The 19961-nt window shown below is 53.4% G+C and overlaps 1 protein-coding gene across 5 annotated transcripts in view; it reads left to right on the top strand.

Moving 5' to 3' along the window:
• Positions 1-19961, top strand: part of cntln (centlein, centrosomal protein) — a 49228-nt gene that overhangs the window by 14493 nt on the left and 14774 nt on the right. For 4 of the 5 annotated variants that reach the window (XM_023799512.2, XM_023799511.2, XM_023799510.2 and 1 more), the window contains 10 exons: positions 2344-2439; positions 5486-5596; positions 7213-7316; positions 8203-8319; positions 12069-12169; positions 14157-14269; positions 15119-15609; positions 17887-17950; positions 18455-18518; positions 18896-19125. In XM_023799512.2, the coding sequence (XP_023655280.2) occupies positions 2344-2439; positions 5486-5596; positions 7213-7316; positions 8203-8319; positions 12069-12169; positions 14157-14269; positions 15119-15609; positions 17887-17950; positions 18455-18518; positions 18896-19125 (1491 nt within the window). The remainder of the gene's footprint in view (positions 1-2343; positions 2440-5485; positions 5597-7212; positions 7317-8202; positions 8320-12068; positions 12170-14156; positions 14270-15118; positions 15610-17886; positions 17951-18454; positions 18519-18895; positions 19126-19961) is intronic. The other variant, XM_023799513.2, reaches the window with a different exon arrangement.

Genomic DNA, 19961 nt, shown 5'->3' on the forward strand with positions numbered 1-19961 from the left:
GTTTTTTTTCCCTAGTGTGTGAGGTTTGTAATCTCAATACAGTTGCACCTGTGCAAGTCACTATCTCACCCCTTGTTGATCACTGCTTGTTCCCTGCTAAAAAAATGTCTTATTGTGTATCATCTGTTGTGTCAAATGTTACAACTGTTATGTGTGTGCACTGCTCCTCTATGCTTTTTCAATTGCCCCTCGGGGACAAATAAAGTTTTTTGAATTTGAATTAGCTTTTCCCATTCGTGTCCGGGCCCCTGTAAGGATCGTACCATGCTGGCTCGTGCTTCTGATGCCCACGTCGAACTTTTTGGGAACGTCTTCCTTCCCCATTGGCTGGCAGTATTGATGACGGCTTTTTTTCCAAGTCAAATCGGCAAATCTGAACTAATCGGCCTGCAGTCATCCTTGAAAGAGGTCTCCGGCGTTTGGGATTTTTAACATTCTCTCAGGCTGCCTCATAAACGCAAGGCGTGTGACGCTGTATCCCGCCAAGAGGCAGGCTGCCTGCAACAACATTAATATTGTCTTAACTAACGCTCTATCTTCTGCGTGACCTTAAAATGTGTTTATTCGTAGTGGAAAGGCCTCGAACCCCACAGTGGGTTCTGTTGACGAGTGTTTTCCTTCATGTCATTCAGCCACTTGGGGGGGGGGGGGGGGGGGGCGTTCTCGTTAAATCACAGCTCTGCATGTGGTGTTTCATTGATACGGCCCATCCGTGTGCTGGTGGGACTCCGGGTCGACCGGACCAGCCCACACTACTGAACCGCTCCCGTTCCCTACTCCCCGAATCCAGGGGCCTTTCGCCTGGGGTGGGGGGTGGTTCCTGATACATACACATTAGCCACAGCGCACTCATTGACATTCAGCTGCAGGGTTCTGCAGCAGGCCCCACGGGCCTCTGGGGGGCGCCATCGCGGCCTCTGCCATATGTTCCCGCCACATATGCGCGTGTCTCTCTGCGCGTCTACAGGCCGCGAGATAAGCTCCCCGAAGAGCCTAATCGCGTTCAGTAATTACGGCATGGCTTTTTGCCTCCTCGGAAGAAGGGAGGGGATGAAACGCCCACCCCCCCATCAGATAATTTGTAAATTGCTTTACGTGGCAAATGCCGAACACTGGTCTGTTTTCGGGCCTCCAAAAATTATAAATAATTGTAACAGATGTGGCAATATGGCCGAGCTCCAGAAAACGAGGCCCCTGATAATTTGCCCCACCCCTTTGACAGGCCAATTTAATAAAATGTGAACAAAATCTTTCTGCTAATAATTTATCATCCCCTCTCCCCATTGGTTAAACTTAATTACCCTAGCAGTTAACAAGGTCACGCCCAGATGCCGGGGCGGGTTCGGGGACCGCGAGGTGATGACGGCCTGCCAGAGCCCAGGTGCAGCCGCCGGCTCGTCATGAGCTGATACTTTGCACCCCCAGCGTTTCCCGCGCCGCACCCGCCTGACTGGACCCCCCCCCCCCCCACCCCTGGGTTTGGGTGTCTGCACTTTACTATAGTACTTTTCTTGTTCTTCCATTTTTTCCTGGCTGTACATATGACCTTTACACTAATACAGTTACTGTGTTCATTTTTTATGAAGCTTCATTTGCCATTTGTACAAGAATGAGAACAGGTACATTGGAATATGTTACTTTTCACATATCCCATCTAGCTCTCCTTTTTCTTTATATATATATATGTGAGAGTTAAGCTTGGGGTTTAAACGCAGGGTTAACTGTGCATCCAGCGACCGAGAGCCATTTTTCAGGTAGTTAAGGATCTCATTCAGGCACCCAACAGAGATGCAGCTACTCTGCCGACCATGGGATTTAACCCGATCATAGACACATCCATGGGGTAGTCTGGCTGTAATTTCATATCCCTCTTGTTTATGTGATTTGTGTGGCCAGGGTCTAAAATAAAATGATCACCCCTCATTTGACCACTGATTCAGTTAAACAACAAAACTGATTCGAAAGTATTGAACCAAAAACCTTTCAGGTTTGTATTCAGAGGTTTCACTCTGTTTGTAGCGGGTGAAAGATCCACCATGTTTCTGGGACAGTGTTCTCTGCTGTGGATTCATCCTGATCCGAATCAGTCGGTCTTGGCATTGCCAAGAATCTGCTCCTCGATTGTGCTTGATGTTTTTTTTTCCATGCCTAATTTTTAATTACCTTTGAGTGAATTACCTATGATTATTCCCTGGAAGTCTTAATAAACCTCACTTAATAAGAACCTTTTACTGTTTGTAATAATTAATTAGCTGGAAGGTTTATAACGATGCGGTTACTGACTTGTGCATGATTTGATGAAGTACACTATGTGCGTGAAACAGGCTGGGTTCTGCCTTTCAGGAACTGCCAAAGGACCCACCTGCTCCCAGCAACCCAATGTCGTCCGCCAGCCCCAACCGGAACCAGGACACGCGGCCCCTCCCACAGAGACGCGAGGTGAGCCCGACTCGAGCACACCGTCGATCCTTAAGCATTGCCGATAACCTGAAAAAGTGAAGTGGAAAGAAATGGCATCACATGACCTACACCTGCGGCTGTGATTGGTGCAGTTTATGCTGAGGTCGTCAATCTTGGATTTGAGATTAGTTGTTACAGGAAGCTGAGTCAGTGTGCCAGTCGATAAAGTACCATCTCGTCTCATGTGGCGCATACATATGCATATTTTAAAATGTTGTTCCATAAGAACATCAGCTATCCTAATACCAGAGAGGTTCCTGGTTGGCCTATGAGGTGTGCAGAAGTCTTGTGTTCAGATGAGATGGGACTCTGTGTAGGGCTCTGGCAGGAAGTTGCCCAGTAATGGTGCCTCAGTGAGCTGGACCTTTCCACTGGAACCTGGAGCACGTGTGTGAACGGGACCTCAGCCAGCTCTAGCGAGCGTGGTCACCATGAACCCCGGCAGAACTCCAGGCTTGGACGACTCTCCTGCGGCTGACCGGTTTCTGAGCTTAACGTTCAGGGCTCAGCCCCAATGTGAGTGTGTCACGCGCTCCAATTCCGCCTCCTTGCTGGGGGCCAGTCCTGGTGCTGGCAGGGGTGACAGACCGAGCTGCCGGAATCTGCTGTTTTCGTAACCCTGTGCTGGGCAGTGGCCACAGATGCATCTGTGAACATTTCTGCTCATGGGGGGGGGGTATGGACAGCTTGCCCGACCTCCTGTTTATTTCATAATGTCCACGCTCACCTGGGATTCCCGCTCACGGCGGGTTCGCTGGTTCTGGATGGATGGACGTGTGCTTGGGTGTTTCTGGGAGCCGGCCCAGTATGTGTATTCACAAATTGACCGCAAAGGGCTGGGAGAGGCTGAGCCTGACACTCTCTGGCCCGGTCAGTGAGTCCAGTTCGTTCTGCAGGCAGGGTGCGCTCATTTTCGCCACACACTCACCCGGGACACTGACTGTGTCGGGTCTCTGTTATGAAGAGGCCCTTTGATGACAGGGTGACCACCTCCCCCTCCCCGGGGCAGGGCAGACCATTCTCCCTTAAATGGCTTTCTGTGGCGGCCTTTCAGATGCGGCAGCCTGCCGGGTTCAGGTCACCGCTCACCAGCTGCCAGGCCATGGCCCTGCATGGCCACACAGAACATGAAATAGCAGCAGCACCCCCCACCCCCCCAACGCATGCTCATGGATCGCTCAGCGGCCACCCGCTGCTGCGTCAGCATTTAACTCTCTCCCTCTGTTTTTTAAGGAACCTTCGCTTAGTCCTTCCGGCTTTCCCGCTCTTGATTTATGCTTTCCCCCTGTGCTGCGGCTCGGAAGTATTACCGAGCCTTCTGACACCCCCCCCCCAGTTTCATTTCCAAAAACATGTCTGTCAGAATATACAGCTACTCGGAGAGGGGGTTTATCATTGATTAAAGTTCTTCCGCTTTGTGACTACCCCCCCTCCTGTTCCCGTTTTTCAGTGTTCTTCCATGTGGGTTGGTAAAGGCTCCACCCTCATGTGCTGCTCTGTACTTCCCAGGTATGCTAAAGACGCATGATGAGACTGCAACGGTCATATACTCAGAACCATACAGTCTTTATGGATCCGCCTTTACAGAGTTACATTACTGAGGCCCCGCCTTTTACGGAGTCACATTCCTGTGGACCCGCCTTTTACGGCGTCACATTCCTGTGGACCCGCCTTTTACGGAGTCACATTCCTGTGGACCCACCTTTTACGGAGTCACATTCCTGTGGACCCGCCTTTTACGGAGTCACATTCCTGTGGACCCGCCTTTTACGGAGTCACATTCCTGTGGACCCACCTTTTACGGAGTCACATTCCTGTGGACCCGCCTTTTACGGCGTCACATTCCTGTGGACCCGCCTTTTACGGCGTCACATTCCTGTGGACCCGCCTTTTACGGAGTCACATTCCTGTGGACCCACCTTTTACGGAGTCACATTCCTGTGGACCCACCTTTTACAGAATCACATTCCCGAGGGCCAGCCTTTACAGAGTCACATTCCTGAGGACCCGCCTTTTACGGCGTCACATTCCTGAGGACCCGCCTTTACGGCGTCACATTCCTGAGGACCCGCCTTTACGGCGTCACATTCCTGAGGACCCACCTTTTACAGAATCACATTCCTGAGGACCCGCCTTTACGGAGTCACATTCCCGAGGACCCACCTTTTACAGAATCACATTCCCGAGGGCCAGCCTTTACAGAGTCACATTCCTGAGGACCCGCCTTTACGGAGTCACATTCCCGAGGACCCGCCTTTACGGAGTCACATTCCCGCGGGCCCGCCTTTACGGAGTCACATTCCTGTGGACCCGCCCTTTACGGAGTCACATTCCTGAGGACCCGCCTTTATGGAGCCACATTCCCGAGGCCCCACTGACAGGGACCCACATTCCGGAGGCCCTGCTTTTATGGATCCACATTACTAAGGTCCTGCCAATACAGATCCACATTCCCAGTGCCTTGCCTTTACGGATTCCACATTCCTAGTGCCTCGCCTTTACGGATCCACATTCCCAAGGCTATGCCTTTACGGATCCATATTCCCAGGGTCCCGCTTTTACGGATCCACATTCCCAAAGCCCCTTACCTTACGGATCCTCATTCCTGCAGCCGACTTCTCTGGCTCTTCCTCTCCCAGCAGCCTTCCAGTTGTCCTGTCAAGTGTAACCCGGCTCTTCCTGGAGCAATTAGGCCGCCCCCGGCTCTGCTTTGTAATGAGGCTTCTTGCATTTCTGAATCTGTAACCCTTTAGTCTTCCCTAATGGGACATCATTATTGTGAGGGAAACAATGTAAATGTAAATGAACACGCTCATTAGCAAGGCGCGCTGAGCACCGTTAGCGGCGACGTTAGCATTAGCACCGTAACACCCTGCTTCCTATTCCTTTGGTGATCTCTTAAGGTTCTTTTTTAAATTAATATAATTCATTATTAGGATTCTCTATTCCGCATGCTTTGATTCCACACGTTCTCCACGATACAACGTTGACTCCCATTCAAGCGTGTTACCGCTTGCCTTCCCAGGATGCACCTGTGCAGCATTCCAGGTCCCTGTCCCCGGCGAGCCAGCATTCCGAGCGAAGGGTCAGTCTGGAGTGCCGGATGCAGGAACTGGAGGAACTGCTGAGGTTGAAGGTGCGAGCGACTGGCCTGTCTGTGTCTGTCTGTCTGTCTGTGTGTGTGTTACTTAAAGCCCCCCACCTTCAGGCAGTGGGAACAACGGAGCTGAACTTCCAGCAGCAACACCCCCACAAACCCAGCCACTCTGACACCTCCTCTCAGACATGGCCCCTGATTTTTGCTCTTCCACATTTGACTTTTATTTTCACTGTGATCCTGTAATGGTTTTGACTGAACAGTGCTGTCAGTTTGTGAATTTATCGTTCGGTGGATCTGGGGTCTTTCCGCTCCCCCAGCTGCTGCATCCTCACCACGGCTCAGCGTGTTAATTCATGGATGCTGTCAGGGCTGGGTGTGTCCCTTCCAGTTTGCCCGCCGTGTCCCTTTAAGGAGACTCCCCTTTAAGACCTCCGTTAAACACGCGAGGACTGTGTGGGTTTTTCCCCTTTGCTCTCGCCAAGGCAGAAACACCAGAAACGCCGCGGCCGCATCCCTGGGCCCCTCTGGATCTCTGGATACGGTGGGTCGGCTTCGTTAGGCGAGTGGCGCCAGCGAGCCGGGGAACCTGAAAGGTCAGCGGAGCGGTGAAGTGCGTAACGCGCTGTCACGCTGCCGGGGGGCAGCGGGGGGGGCAGCGATCGCTCAGCCTTTCATTAGCGGGGGGTCTGTTTGCAGCCGCCGCGGGGTGCCCGCGCTAAATCCATACCCGTCACAGCGCTGGCCGGCGGCTCCACTCTCTGTCCTTGTTAATAATAACAGGTTGTGTGTGGGGGCCCCCGCCCCCCCCCCTGGCAGGGCCCTACGTCCGGGCAGTGCTAAGCAACCCCGCCCCCCCCAGCTTGGCCTGGCTGCCGGAGCAGATACCGGGGTCGTATTTAGCGACCCCCCCCCATTAAGATCAGCTGGGCAGTGGACCACGGGGGGGGGCGGCCTGTCAGGAAAATCCATACGCTCGCCCCGGGACCTACATCGTTTAGATAATACATGTGGAAAAAAATAAACTTCTTTTTAATATATTGACCAACAAAGCGAATAGGACCCGGGGCCCTCCATCCATGAGAGCGAGCCGCTGTGGGGATGGGGGGTCACCTGGGGGGGGGGCTGTGCTCTCCCCCTGTGGGCAGGGCATGTAAATACCTGCTGTAATTACGTCCCCGGTGTCAGGCGGGCTCCAGGACGGGCCTGTCAGAGCCTCGCTCTGGCATCAGGCGGGGGGGGGGTCATCTCCGGGGCTCTCTCCGCAAACCTTGTTCTTGTTATTTTTCCCTGTGTTGTCAGACTTGTCTTTTAACATTTCCTTGTGGCATAAAGCTTGTTAGGGCTGGATGGGGTGCTGTCTCTGTCACATGTACCAAACAGACTATATCACTGATATTTGTAAGATATGATATGATATTAAATGACAGTATTAATCTGAATTTGACTTTTAATTATTAAGTAGTGTATTTATTGGTGGATGATATTTGATAAACATTGACAGTGGTAGCTGATTTCAGTAATAGTGGCCTGATTAAAGTGGATTCTGCTAGTTACCGGTTAGCGTCAGTAGTCAGGAGGGCTCTTGTCTTTGGCTGAGACGCATAGGCATGCAGGTGACATGTCTGTACACCCCCAACCCCCCCCCCCCCCAGACAGAGGAGAACAAGGAGCTACGCAGAGCGCACGGCAAGCGGCAGCAGCGCCTCCGTCTGGTGAAGGAGCGGCTGCGGGAGGCGGAGGAGGACTCCCAGGGCTGGTGGGTGGCGACCCACACCGTGTCTGTGGTACCATCTTTCTCCCTGGAGGGAGCAGGTCACATGCTTCTCCACACATGAAACATGTTTATGGCCATTTGGGGGCGCTGTGGAGCTCAGTGTGTTAGAGACCCGTGCTCCTGTCCGGAAGGTCATGGGCTCACAGTCAGCTATCATCAAATCACCACTATGCACTTAACCCCAAAACTGCCCCCAAAGCTTCCTCTTACTTATAATGCTCGTGAACTAACTGGACAGCCGAACAGGTCCAGAGCGGGTCGTGAATTCGTCCTGGGACTGGTGGCTACTTAGGGGGCTGTTGTACCGTGACTGGTGTTAGTGTCCCCCCCACCCCTCTCCGCTGAGGGTCGGGCTCCGGCCGGCCCGCTCACACCGCACCCCCAGCCTCGTCAGCATTCGTCAGGACCATTCAGCAGCGGCTCTGTGAAACTCACCTGTCATTTATGATTATCTCACCCTAAAAGGGCCCAGAAGCAGCTCCTTTAGAAGGAGTTTTTAATCAGGTGGGGGAGGTTGGGGGGGGAGGGCAAGTAAATAAAATTAGCCAACATTAAAATATCTTCGCCCTGATCAAAGTTGCTCTAATAAACAGATTTTACACTCCTGCTCTGAATAGCAAAGGGGAAAGATGCGTGATATCACCCCCCCCCCCTTCTTGACAGATTTGTTTTCAGTAGTCGCTTCCATCAAATCAGAGATACCACTGCTAATTCTCTCTGTCTGTCTGTCTGTCTGTGTCCAGCTTTTTATATTATACTGAAGATGGTCATGATGGTTTTTGTTGAATCTTTGCTGGGGTGCTTCCTCCTGTCATTCTGTGTGGGTGGGTATACGTCAGCCCTAACGCCCCCCCCCCCCCCTCCCCAGGTCCCCGAGGAGGACCCAGCGGCCCGACCCGCAGCAGCTCCGTCAGGAGGACAGCGATGCTGTGTGGAAGGAGCTGGCCTTCTTCCGGCACCAAAACCAGCGTCTCCTGGCTGAGAAGTAAGCTTGGCTTTTTGGCCTTGCCTTGTGGACGCCCCCCCCCAATAAACTCAGTGGTCACCCTGTAGGAGTGCCGCACTCTTTCCCCTGTCCCTCATAACATTCTGTCAATCTCATTACCCCCGCCCCCCACATGTTTAACAATTACTCTTTAAGATTTAAAAAAAAAAAGATGAATGGCGGTCTGTCTGCTAGACTGTTCTCGGTGTGTCGAAGATCAGATGCTTCCTCCGTCGTCTTACACGCCGGTTGTCTTCCTCCTGTTAGAAAGTCGCAAGGATCGCTGGTGTCATCCGCTAATGCGCGGGTGTAAATAATGCATGTCTGTGCATCAATGCATAAAAGCGCATGCTAAACAGACAGTGGCAAACTGCGCCATCCCTGTCGCTCGCAGTAATGCGGGTTGCGTAACGTGCTGGGGGGGGGGGAGGGGCATTAATTACCATTCGCTGTGTCCGCTGTAGGTGTCACTCGGCTATGTTACCCCGAAAGGCCGTGGGGGGTGCAGTTGGGTTAATGTGGAGGGCGGCTGGCCCTGTTTGATCTGCCCGGCCCGTACGGGATTCCCTCTCTGTCCCGCTAATCCCACCTGAGCTCATTACGGCCTCGCCTCGCCTCTTCTCCCGGCGCTGGCGCTGTCCGAGCTAATTACGGCTGGCAGGCACGCTGCGGGCTCACGGCCACGGTGCCCCCCCCCCCCCAGAAGCCACGGGGGAGCCCCCCCCCCTCACGTCCGTCGGGGTTGCCGGTGATCCCTGGCCACGGCCGGGCGGTAAGCGAGCTCCGACTGGCGCCCTTTCATTTTCGGCAGGCCCCGCCGCTATCGTCTGGCAGGCGGGGGCCGTGGCACGCAAGACGTAATTAGGCTCCTCTTCCTTATCAAGCTGTTCCGTGGCCGGCAAAGTAAATTATTGTTGATGGCCGACAATTAAGGCTGGGTCTATTCGGCGTGGTAACGGGATGCGGGGATCCAGGGCGGCGGTAGCGGTCCATCCCGCTGGCCGCATTAAGATGGACAGCCGTCTGAAGGTCGCGTGCCGCGGCACCGCGCTCCGTCATTAGCGGTTAATCACCTCCTGCCGGAACGCGGTAGCAGGCGATGGCGCTGTCTGGCGGTAATGTCTCCGCGCAAAATATTCTCTCCAGTCGATTCGCGACCGCGTGCTGTGTCCACGTTTAACTGCAGCTCTTGAATTATGTCCCCGGTATTTTTCTTAAAATCGTGAAACGTATGCTAACTTCGTCATCTCCTGTTGTACCTGTCATAGCTGGTCTAATTTTATTTTATTTTGCTACCTCCATTATTACCCGCTAATTGCTATCATGCCAATTGACTTAATCGGGTGATTAAGAGCTTCCAACTTTGTGGAATATCTTCCAGTCGCCTGCTGCGTACTCGTTTAAGCGTTTAAAAAAAATATATATTTCAGGACGATGAGATATTGGAGTTTATCTGAAGCAGGTGTTTACCAGCCAGGGCTGATAAGGGCCCCCCTGACGAGGCTGTGAAGTTGGGAATTAATTAGTTAAATGGTTTTAAGTAAATAGAAATAGACCCGAAATTGGCATCTTTAAGTTTGAAATTTCATCCTTGCCACTTAGCGAAAAAATGAATATTGATTCAGCTTGAGACCATTTGGCTGTGACGATTACCCATCATCCTCTTTGGGCGGGCATCCACGCTTGTTAATTGTCATTAAAAGCCTTTTTCAGTGGTAGGAGCTGGAGTTATTTCGACCTTATGATCAGAGTAAACATGTCTCCTGGATCGGACCCTGCCTGCAGTGATATCAAAGGCTGAGAGAATCGGCCGTCACCAGGAAAAGCCCTTAATGCGATTTGCGGAGCATATCCCCTGCTACAAGTGACCATAAGAGACGCGGCAATCCCAGACTTTGACTTTAATGAAGTTTAATAAAGTTTACACTTTTGCAGTCGTTATTTTCCGTTTCATCTCGATCGGTAAAAATATTTGAAGTAATGAGGGTCTTTTACCCTCAGTCGAGGGCTCAAGACAAGACGGGGGCGATTTACCGACGTCTCAAAAATAACACCGCGCCCCTCCATTAATTATTTGATGAGTTCTTAGGAATAATTAATTTTGCGTATATTTTTTTTTTTTTTAGCTCTGCATTTAATGATTTCTCAAGTTTCACTCCAACTTCCTCTGAACATCTGCAGGGAGGTACAGTAACTGTGAACTAAAGACGAGTAAAGAAATAAAACAGAAATGCTCCGTGGTGTGAGACTTCATCTGTGACCTCTGACCTCCTCCACTGTGACGTTTAGTAGTAAATCCGGCCCGCTCCACCGGCGACGTTTGTGACGGTAAACTTTCCGATTCGGCAGTTTCGGAACACAACTTTAATGCATGTTTAAAAGTCATGGGAGTTTCAGAAGCGATGTGTTCCATATAATATATCGGGTGCCTTATGGGAATCATAAGAATACTGGGGGATGTTTTTGGCTGTTGTTTTTCTCTTTCTGGTACTTTCTCTGTGATAAATATCCCAGCAGCTCGTGGCCGACTCCCCTCGGAGCTCAGGTAACGCAGCGTAGATGTTGTGCACGCACGTACGTGACGTCCTGAGTAATTAGATTCGGCATCCCCGTCTTTCCTGTGGCGTGACCCCCCCCCGCCCGGTGTGGGCAGGAGGGGACCCTGACTGCTGTGTGTAATCCATTTATTTATGTGTTTCTGAAAATATTCAACCAGAAGGAGGCCCGGGGAGAGGAGGAACTATCCGGAGAGCCCAGACGGGCAGCGGATAGACATCTGTTATTCAAATTGAGCTGTTCGCTCAAGGAATCACAGGCCTGTGAAATGGTGAGCTGAGGAGGGGGGGGGTGCACCATCGCCGAAGCAATTATATGGGGGCAGGGTGAATAGCTCGTGGTCTGGGTTTAAATTGGGGAGGCATCTGGTCCGCAGAGGCCGGGTCACAGCTGTGGCATAGGCGCTGGCCTTCGGCGGCCATCTTGGACACAGAGCGCAGACGTCCTCACCAGGCCTGTCGTTCTGGAAAATGCGGCTCTGTTCTGGGAGACCCCCGCAGACTCGAGGTCGGCCGAAGGACAGGGGGTACCTCCTACCCACCCCCAAACCGCATGAGAGGGACTTTCCGGGACAGGAGGGTGACGGTCTGTGTGCGGCGTATTTGCACAGGGAAATGGGGAACCTTGGGTGAAGTGAGCAGGTGAGGGAAGAAGATGCCGGCCTGCAGGATGCGGAGGTTCGAGGCGTTTCACCCTTATCAGGAAAGATGGCGGATGGTATTTTTAACCACTTGAGGTGTTTTAAGTGTGACTTGTGGCAGCTGCAGACGCCGGCTAAGAAGGCTTGACACGTGAAAATTGCAGAAACCCTGTGAACGTGCTGCCAAATTATTATATGAATCCTTTTTTTAACATCGATACGCTGTTTAAAGTGACCGTGTTCGCACAGGTGAAGCGCATCCTTGGGATCGACGCGCTGATGGGGCCCGGAAGCCTCATCACGAGTCCCGCACACGGGAAGGGATTTGTGCCCGTGTCCAGAAGGTCACGGGTTCGAGTCCCGTGGCCAGCTGAGTAATCATATCGTTCCCCTGAGCGTGACCAACTGCAACTGCTCCAGCCGCTGACCCCAAAAAACATTTTTTCAGTCGCCAAGGTTTTTCGAATAAATTTAGGGTATTTCCTCACCGTTGTCATTTTGGACGCTGTGCCCTTTCTTCACTCAGCACCCGCTGCCGCTTTCCCTAACTCAGGGCCGAGCTGGAGGAGACACTGGACCTGCTCCGGGTGCAGTCGGCCGCGGACCGGACCTCCCTGCAGGAGCTGCGCCTCCGTCTGCACCAGGCGCACCAAGGTGAGCCCTGCCGACGACCATATGGCTTAGCTACGTAGCGTAGGGTCCGTCACATTCCCAGGGGCGCGACCCGGATGTCCCGGCTAAGTGGAGTTTAGCTGACATTTTCCCTGTGTTTGCTTTGTCCATCCCTGTTTTCATCGCGTGATCAGTGAGCTTTTCTGGAATATGCTCCTGCTTCCACGTTCTCCCTGAGGCTTTGGGGCGGCCGACCAGCGTTAGCAGCCATGCTAATGACAGACCGGAGGTTAGCGTCTCTTTTGAAGCCGGGTCACATGACGGCCGTGGTGGTGCTGTGTTGCAAAGCGAGGGGGACTCAGGAAGGCCTCTGACCCGGTGTGTGTGTGTGTGTGTGTGTGTGTGTGTGTGTGTGTGTGTGTGTGTGTGTGTGTGTGTGTGTGTGTGTGTGTGTGTGTGTGTGTGTGTGTGTGTGTGTGTGTGTGTGTGTGTGTGTGTGTGTGTGTGTGTGTGTTATAATCTGGGTCCTCGATTTTTAGCATTCAAAGCACGGAACTGAGCTCACGAGCTGCCCTCCTCTCGGCCGATTGGACGTGGCATGTCCAGAAGACAAAAGACAGGGCTAATTTAACGTAACAAACTCCTCAGCCGGTGAGCTGGCAGAGGAAGGTCCGCCTGCTCTGAGCCCCCGCCTGCCCTGGGCCCCCGCCTCCCCCCTTCACCACCAAAGGTCACCTGACCTGGGAAGCTGGCACATTAATATTTCACTTTTAAAGCTCATTCAACAAATTGGTACCTGCATCCTGCATGAAGATCCGCCGCGATACCCCCCCCCCCCCCCCCATGTTTTTTTACATGGGTCGAAATATTTCGGCAGATTTGTAAAGATTTTTTTAACCCTTCGAGGACCCTGCCAGGAGCGTGCTGCTCTATAAAGCTGCTCTCGCCGTAGGGCTTAATTTCACTGCATGTGGGGCGGCAGTATTTCCTGTGTTTATTTATCGTCTTTGGACACCTGAGTGTGAACCAGCTTAAAGCCGTAGAAAATCATCCCCTCGCTTCCGCACCTTGCTGTTTTGTTACGCTGGCGTTCCCCATTTAAGAAACGCCCAGTATACAATGGGCAGGTTGCCAGTTGTTTGTACTGGACCGATGTGAACTACCCGTGTACTGGAGTTGAGAGTGTCAGTGGTGTAAGTTGCTTGTAAGTCAAATGACAACGGTGCTGGGTGGGTCGTGACGCAGGTTTGTGGTCAGCTGACACCAAAGTGGAGCTGTGCCTTATTTGCTACATTGGAATGCTTTGGCTTTCTCGTATCCCATCATGCACTTGGCGACAGCGAAGCTTGGCATCTTAGTGTGGGGGCAGCTATTGATCTGGGATCCCTCATTCTCACTGGAGGCCCAGAAGGAAATGTGACAATTCTGATGAGGATGGGATTTAAACCAGCGACCTTCCGATCACGGGCTCAGAGACTTAACTTGCTGAGCCACAAAGCACCCCCCTCTGAAGGAGATTCTCCTCCTCTGATTGGGGGGGGGGGGGGGGGTTTGGAGTAAGCCTCCATGAGATTCCCCTGCATTCGCTCAACAGCATCTGGACGCCACAGATGTCAAAGATGCAGGACGCAAGCTTCAGAATGGAGATTTGCTCTTTGGCTGGAGGTGTTATGGCCGTAGAACCACATCACAAGGCCTACATAAGACTGAGCTCTGTGTTTACACACGCCTCGACTGATGGAAGCTTCCAGAAGACCCATTGGAACAGAATCATTAGGCAATTTTCTATACATCTACCTTTATTGCGGTTAAATGTTAAAGACCGACTTCTTTTACAAGTGTCAGTTGACAATTAAATTCCATTAGCCCCCCTCCCTCGGTCTACATGGGAAGCCCCCCCCCCCCCCCCACAAACCAAGACGTGAAAAGAACCGGCCAATTAGCACTAATTGAGCGGGCGGGAGCTGATTTTGCCATTCCTGGGGTGACGCGCTGCCTTTCTGTCGCAGATGCCCCGAGTCACAATAAGGCCTTTGTTCCCTGACAGAGGGGGATGGACAGGTCACCGGGTTTGAGGACAACGCTGCCAGCACCCCCTTTGGGAACTCGACAGAGAATGTGGTGGAACATTCGTTAAAAAAGGTACGGAATCGAGGGAGTGAAAACAGTGGGATTGTCTGTCTGTCTATCGTCTATCTGTGTTTCTATATATCTATATGTTCTTGTGACTTCTATCTGTGCCTGTCTATTGGTCACTTAATTGATTACCAGATTAACTAATTACCTTATTGAACTGCCACAGTCCTGTACTCAGTACGCAGTTTTAGAAGATGGATAATTAACAATAGTTGACAGAGTGTTTCTGCTTTTCACATGTAAAACTCTATGAGGGCGCAGTTTTTAAACGGCACCCCTAAACAAGTTGAAAGTATTTAAGCGAGGCGTCCGACGGAGCGTCTCAGTCTTCGACGCCATATGGATGCAGAACGCAGGCGGTCATCGCCTCTGCCCGCCCCCCGCCATCGCGGGGAAAGGTTACCGCTAATCTATTCTCGGAAAGAGGGGCGTAATTGAAATAATTCCCAATCTCGCCGGTACATAGGCATTTTTTTTTTAATTTATTATTATTATCATTGTGGCTCATCGGTGGTGCTCGCGGAGGGCAGTAATTTTGTTTGAAAGGTAACATGCGTGCAGGATGAGTGCTGAATTAGAGGCTTATAGTCTGGGGGGTGCACACACAGCGGGCACCGTTCACCGTCTCCCACAAAGACACAGAGCCGCGCTCTTTGTTTATGGAAATGACTGGCAAAGGGGGGGGGATCTCCACGAGGGTGTCAGGACAAATTGGCCCTGTGAATCAGGTCGTCAGAAATGCGCTGGCTTTTTCCCAGAAGCCTTTGTGCGCCGTGGCTTATGGAGGAGGGGATATCTGGGCAGGGACGCGTGGGTCTTTCATCCCGAGTCCGCAGTTCTCTGTCACGCCTGTAGGTGGAGCAGCTGGAGAGGAAGCTGGAGACACTGGAGAGGGAGGCGGCACGGCTGGGGGAGGCCAACCGGGAGCTGGAGGAGGCCAACTGGGAGCTGAAGGAGGCCAAGCGGGAGCTGGAGGAGGCCAAGCGGGGGCTGGAGGAGGCCAAGCGGGGGCTGCAGGAGTCTCTGGCCCATGCGCGGACGCAGGGTGCAGCGCGGCTGGAAGCAGCCCAGGCTCACAGCCTCGCCGAGCGGCAGCTTCTTGGGGCCCGTGTCCGCCAGCTGGAAGAGGAGCTCGGCGCCTCCCGCGGGCGAGAGGGACAGGCGTGGCGTGAGCGAGGCCGGGCGCGGCAGCAGCTGCTGGGGCTCCGCCGGGAGCTGGCTGTCCTGAGGGTGGCGCTGGCCCGCCGGGGGAGGGCGGTGGCAGCCTGGCCCCGGGGCGACCCTGTACCACTGGCCCCCATGGAGGGGGAGAGCAAGGACGGCTGGGAGGACACAAGCGCAGACAGGTTACCTCTTCGCTGGGTTCTGGGGGGGGGGGCATATGCAAAGTGTAACCAAGTGGCCCAGTGAACTGAATTACCTACTGTCTGTTTTGTATTCGAGATGGGGGGTGGGGGTGGGCAGTGTCAGATCCCCTGAAATACCCTGGGATGTCTTGCTCGCAGCTTATTGACTTGAATTTGCATGCAAATTTGCATGTGGAATTTGCATGCGGAATTAGCCGCTCGTCCTGCAGCGACACCGCTCCCCACGCCGTCACGCCGGCCCGGATCGACAGACCGGCAGCGCCGTTTGATTTACGGGCTGCTCTGCGTCTTCGTGGCCCCCCCCACTACATCTGACCAGATAGACCCCGCTCAGCTCCGTAACAGATGTCTACAAGCCGTTTAACATCCTTTAAATTAAGATCCATCTCCTGTAATTATTTCCATGCACGCCTTATGCAAAGCTGTTCAGCTAACATTTATGGGACGCTGTTTAAAGTCTTCTGGGCTCCCACACTTAGTACAGAGCGTCGTACACAGCTTACAGATCTGTCCTGACCTTTTCATATGTAATACATATAATCCGATCAGGGGCCAGCTCAGGCTGTCAGGGGCCCGCATTGGGACCCACCCAGACTGTCAGGGACCCACATTGGGACCCACCCAGGCTGTCAGGGGCCCACATTGGGACCCACCCAGACTGTCAGGGGCCCACATTGGGAACCACCCAGGCTAATAGGGGCCCACATTGGGACCCACCCAGACTGTCAGGGGCCCACATTGGGACCCACCCAGGCTATTAGGGGCCCACGTCGGCATCCACCCAGACTGTCAGGGGCCCACATTGGGACCTGCCTATACTGTCAGGGGCCCACATTGGGACCCACCCAGGCTATTAGGGGCCCACATTGGGACCCACCCAGTCTATTAGGGGCCCACATTGGGACCCACCCAGGCTATTAGGGGCCCATATTGGGACCCACCCTGTCTATTAGGGGCCCACATTGGGACCCACCCAGGCTATTAGGGGCCCATATTGGGACACACCCAGTCTATTAGGGGCCCATATTGGGACCCACCCTGTCTATTAGGGGCCCACATTGGGACCCACCCTGTCTATTAGGGGCCCACATTGGGACCCACCCTGTCTATTAGGGGCCCACATTGGGACCCACCCAGTCTATTAGGGGCCCACCCAGGCTATTAGGGGCCCATATTGGGACCCACCCAGTCTATTAGGGGCCCACATTGGGACCCACCCAGTCTATTAGGGGCCCATATTGGGACCCACCCAGGCTGTCAGGGGCCCACATTGGGACCCGCCCAGTCTATTAGGGGCCCACATTGGGACCCGCCCAGTCTATTAGGGGCCCACCCAGGCTATTAGGGGCCCACCCAGGCTATTAGGGGCCCATATTGGGACCCACCCAGGCTGTCAGGGGCCCACATTGGGACCCACCCAGGCTGTCAGGGGCCCACATTGGGACCCGCCCAGTCTATTAGGGGCCCACATTGGGACCCACCCAGGCTATTAGGGGCCCACATTGGGACCCACCCAGGCTATTAGGGGCACATATTGGGACCCACCCAGTCTATTAGGGGCCCACATTGGGACCCGCCCAGACTGTCAGGGGCTGCATTCAGACATCCCAGGCTGTCAGGGCCCTCAGATCAGCAGCTAATAAAGCTTCCCCACACAAAGGCCATAGATGTCAGCGGTTAAGCGTCAGTAAGGGGCGCGTGCCGTTCGTCACGGTAACGGGTCCGTACGGCACCGCCCGAGGTCCAGTCAGCATCATTAGCCGATTTTACTTGTCATGTGTCTCTCAGCCTCCCGTCGCTGATGGGGGGGGGGGGGGGGGGGGGCTCATCTTAAAATCACATGCTGCTTCTTTCTTTAAAAGCCCCCACCCAAGGATTTGTGCTTTTGCAGACAGTCTTGCAGTTTTGCAGGGGGGGGGGGGGGGGCAACCAAGGACTGTTTTAAAGTTATGCATCTGCCATGTGCTGCAGGAGTATTGCTTGGCAGTGCTGTGCTGTCGGAATGCTGATTTACACTCTGATCGTGTGGCTAATATTTTTATTGGACTTGAACGATTCCGATGCTTAACACACACATGAGAAGGTTTGGCTGGCTCTTAATTGATGACTTAGGGTACAACAGCCAGACACCGCCTTGTAAGTTACTGTCTCTGGCCGCCACGCCACCTGCAGGCAAAGCACTGTAAGTGCAGTGAACGGGTCGTGATACCGGCAGGCAGTCATCTCGCTGACCCCCCGCATCTGTCCCCTCGACAGTGACACGGAGGAGAAGTACTCGGATAGCCTGGACAGCACCCAACCCCCCCCACGACAGAGGAAGGTCAGTGATGGGATGGTTGTCCTACTGCAGTGAAACCCTTACGGAGTGTGAGGCGCGTGCGGGCGTTCCGGGTGAGCGGCCACGCTAAGTGCTAAGTGCAGCTTTGACGTCGGAATAGTTAACAGCTGCAGGCAGGAAAGTGGTAATAGCTTAAGCAGCTGGGACCGCGCTGCCTTGCAGGGAGCTCATTCCTAAATGGCCTCTTCCTCGATATGACCCGCACGTGTTTCGAAGTGCCCTTGACTTGACTGAGCTGTAAAATGACTCTCTGCTTCAGAGATTACTGCTCTGACGGGAAGTGGCTGGTATTTGACAGGACGCGGGATGTGTGTTGTTTCGGAGGAGTTGGAGCCTGTCGGTTTGATGACGCCTTCGTTGGTTAATTATTACGAAAACCGCAAAGTAGGCCGGGTGCCTTCAGATCAGACTAACAGTGATCTAAACAGCCCCCCCCCCCCCACCTCAGCACGCTGTATCCCATTTTGTACCGTGTGGCTTCCACAGCACCCCAGCTACACCTACTCCTCCACCGAGGGTCCCGACAGGAACCAGACCGGCAAGCGGGCAGGTGAGGCTCCGCCTCCATCACCGGGGAAGGCCCGCCCTCTCCCATTTCCTATGTGACAGGCCTCTTCGGCGCGGATAGCGATTTCACATCCGAAACTCTGTCGGATCATTAGAAAAGCAGACACCAAACCTAGATGGCTGTATTATTTAAGCTGTAGATGTGATGTAGCCAGCAGCCTGCTATTTAAAACATGTTGATCAAGAATAATGGCAATAAAAATAAAGCACATGTGAATTGGGGTTTTCTCCACTGCAGCCTTCTTGACAGCGTGGATGAAGTATTGATTAAGCGCACGATCGGGCAGACAGGCTCCCGGTTAATAATGCAGTCGCTCCACAGTGATCAAAACGCAAAGCTGCCGTCTCTGTCCGCGGCAGGAGGGGAAGCACCCCAGCGGAAGAGCCGGAGGGCCCGGGGGCAGGCGGGATCATCCGGGCCGGCGCTCCGGCGTCGCGTCCTCTCGCTGCAGCAGCAGGTCGCCGCCCTGCTGGCCGGGCGGAGAGCGGCGCAGAAGTCGGCGCGGGAGCTGAGGGAGGCCAACGAGAAGATGGCGTCGCAGCTGCAGTCGCACACGCAGAGGGCGCAGGTCGGCAAGCAGGCAGTGCAGGTAGCTAAGGGGGTCTCCATATGAGGTTTATTCTTTATATTTTTCTTTGTGGCTCTTGCAACACTTCAGCTCTCTTGCCCTTATCAGACTTAATAAGGCTGCGGCTGACAGCCCTGCCCTCGTGGGGGGGGGGGGCTGCCACGGGCTCTGTCTCTGCACCAGCACCCCTCTGGCACTCCAATTACACACAGTCACAGCCTAAGTTACTCATGCTCCCGCCTACACTTTCACTGTCATGTGGGGGGGAGGGGGGGGGCATCTTTACCTTCAGCCACCACCAGGGGGCGTCCTAAGTTTTTTTTTTTTTCTTCAGAACAACCCTCTTTAAGTATTTATGGAAGACAAGGTTGTAAAAGTCTTCAAGTAACAGTCCCCTCATCTTTGCCTGAGTAGTGTCCGAGCTCATGGTGATTGTGTTATGGTGGCACGCTGACAGGAGACTCAGATTGGCTCCCTGATGAGTCACTGCCCCCCACCGTCTCTGTAAAGAAAAAAAAACAGGTACAGATTAAATGATCCTTTATTTGCCATTTGCACAAGTAAAATTGAATGTGCCTTTTTGTGTATTCTATTTTTTTTTCCACTGTTAGACCTAGAGCAGTGCCTGGGGTCTCCGCTCTGGGTCAGGCTTTATATCTGCCACCCCCGGGGCTCCCTGTCTTGCTGTATGGTCACTATCCAGTGACCTGAGATGAAGGCTGGACTCCTTCGGTACTGTGTCTCTTCGGAGAATCCTTGGGTACCGCTGGTTTGACTTTGTGTTGCAGGTTCGAGTCCCGGCTTCAGGAGAATAGTCACATTTCTGATGGGCCCTTGAGCAAGACCCTCACCCCCCC

This window comes from Paramormyrops kingsleyae, chromosome 25 (genome assembly GCF_048594095.1).
Source record: "Paramormyrops kingsleyae isolate MSU_618 chromosome 25, PKINGS_0.4, whole genome shotgun sequence".
Taxonomy (NCBI): Eukaryota; Metazoa; Chordata; class Actinopteri; order Osteoglossiformes; family Mormyridae; genus Paramormyrops; species Paramormyrops kingsleyae.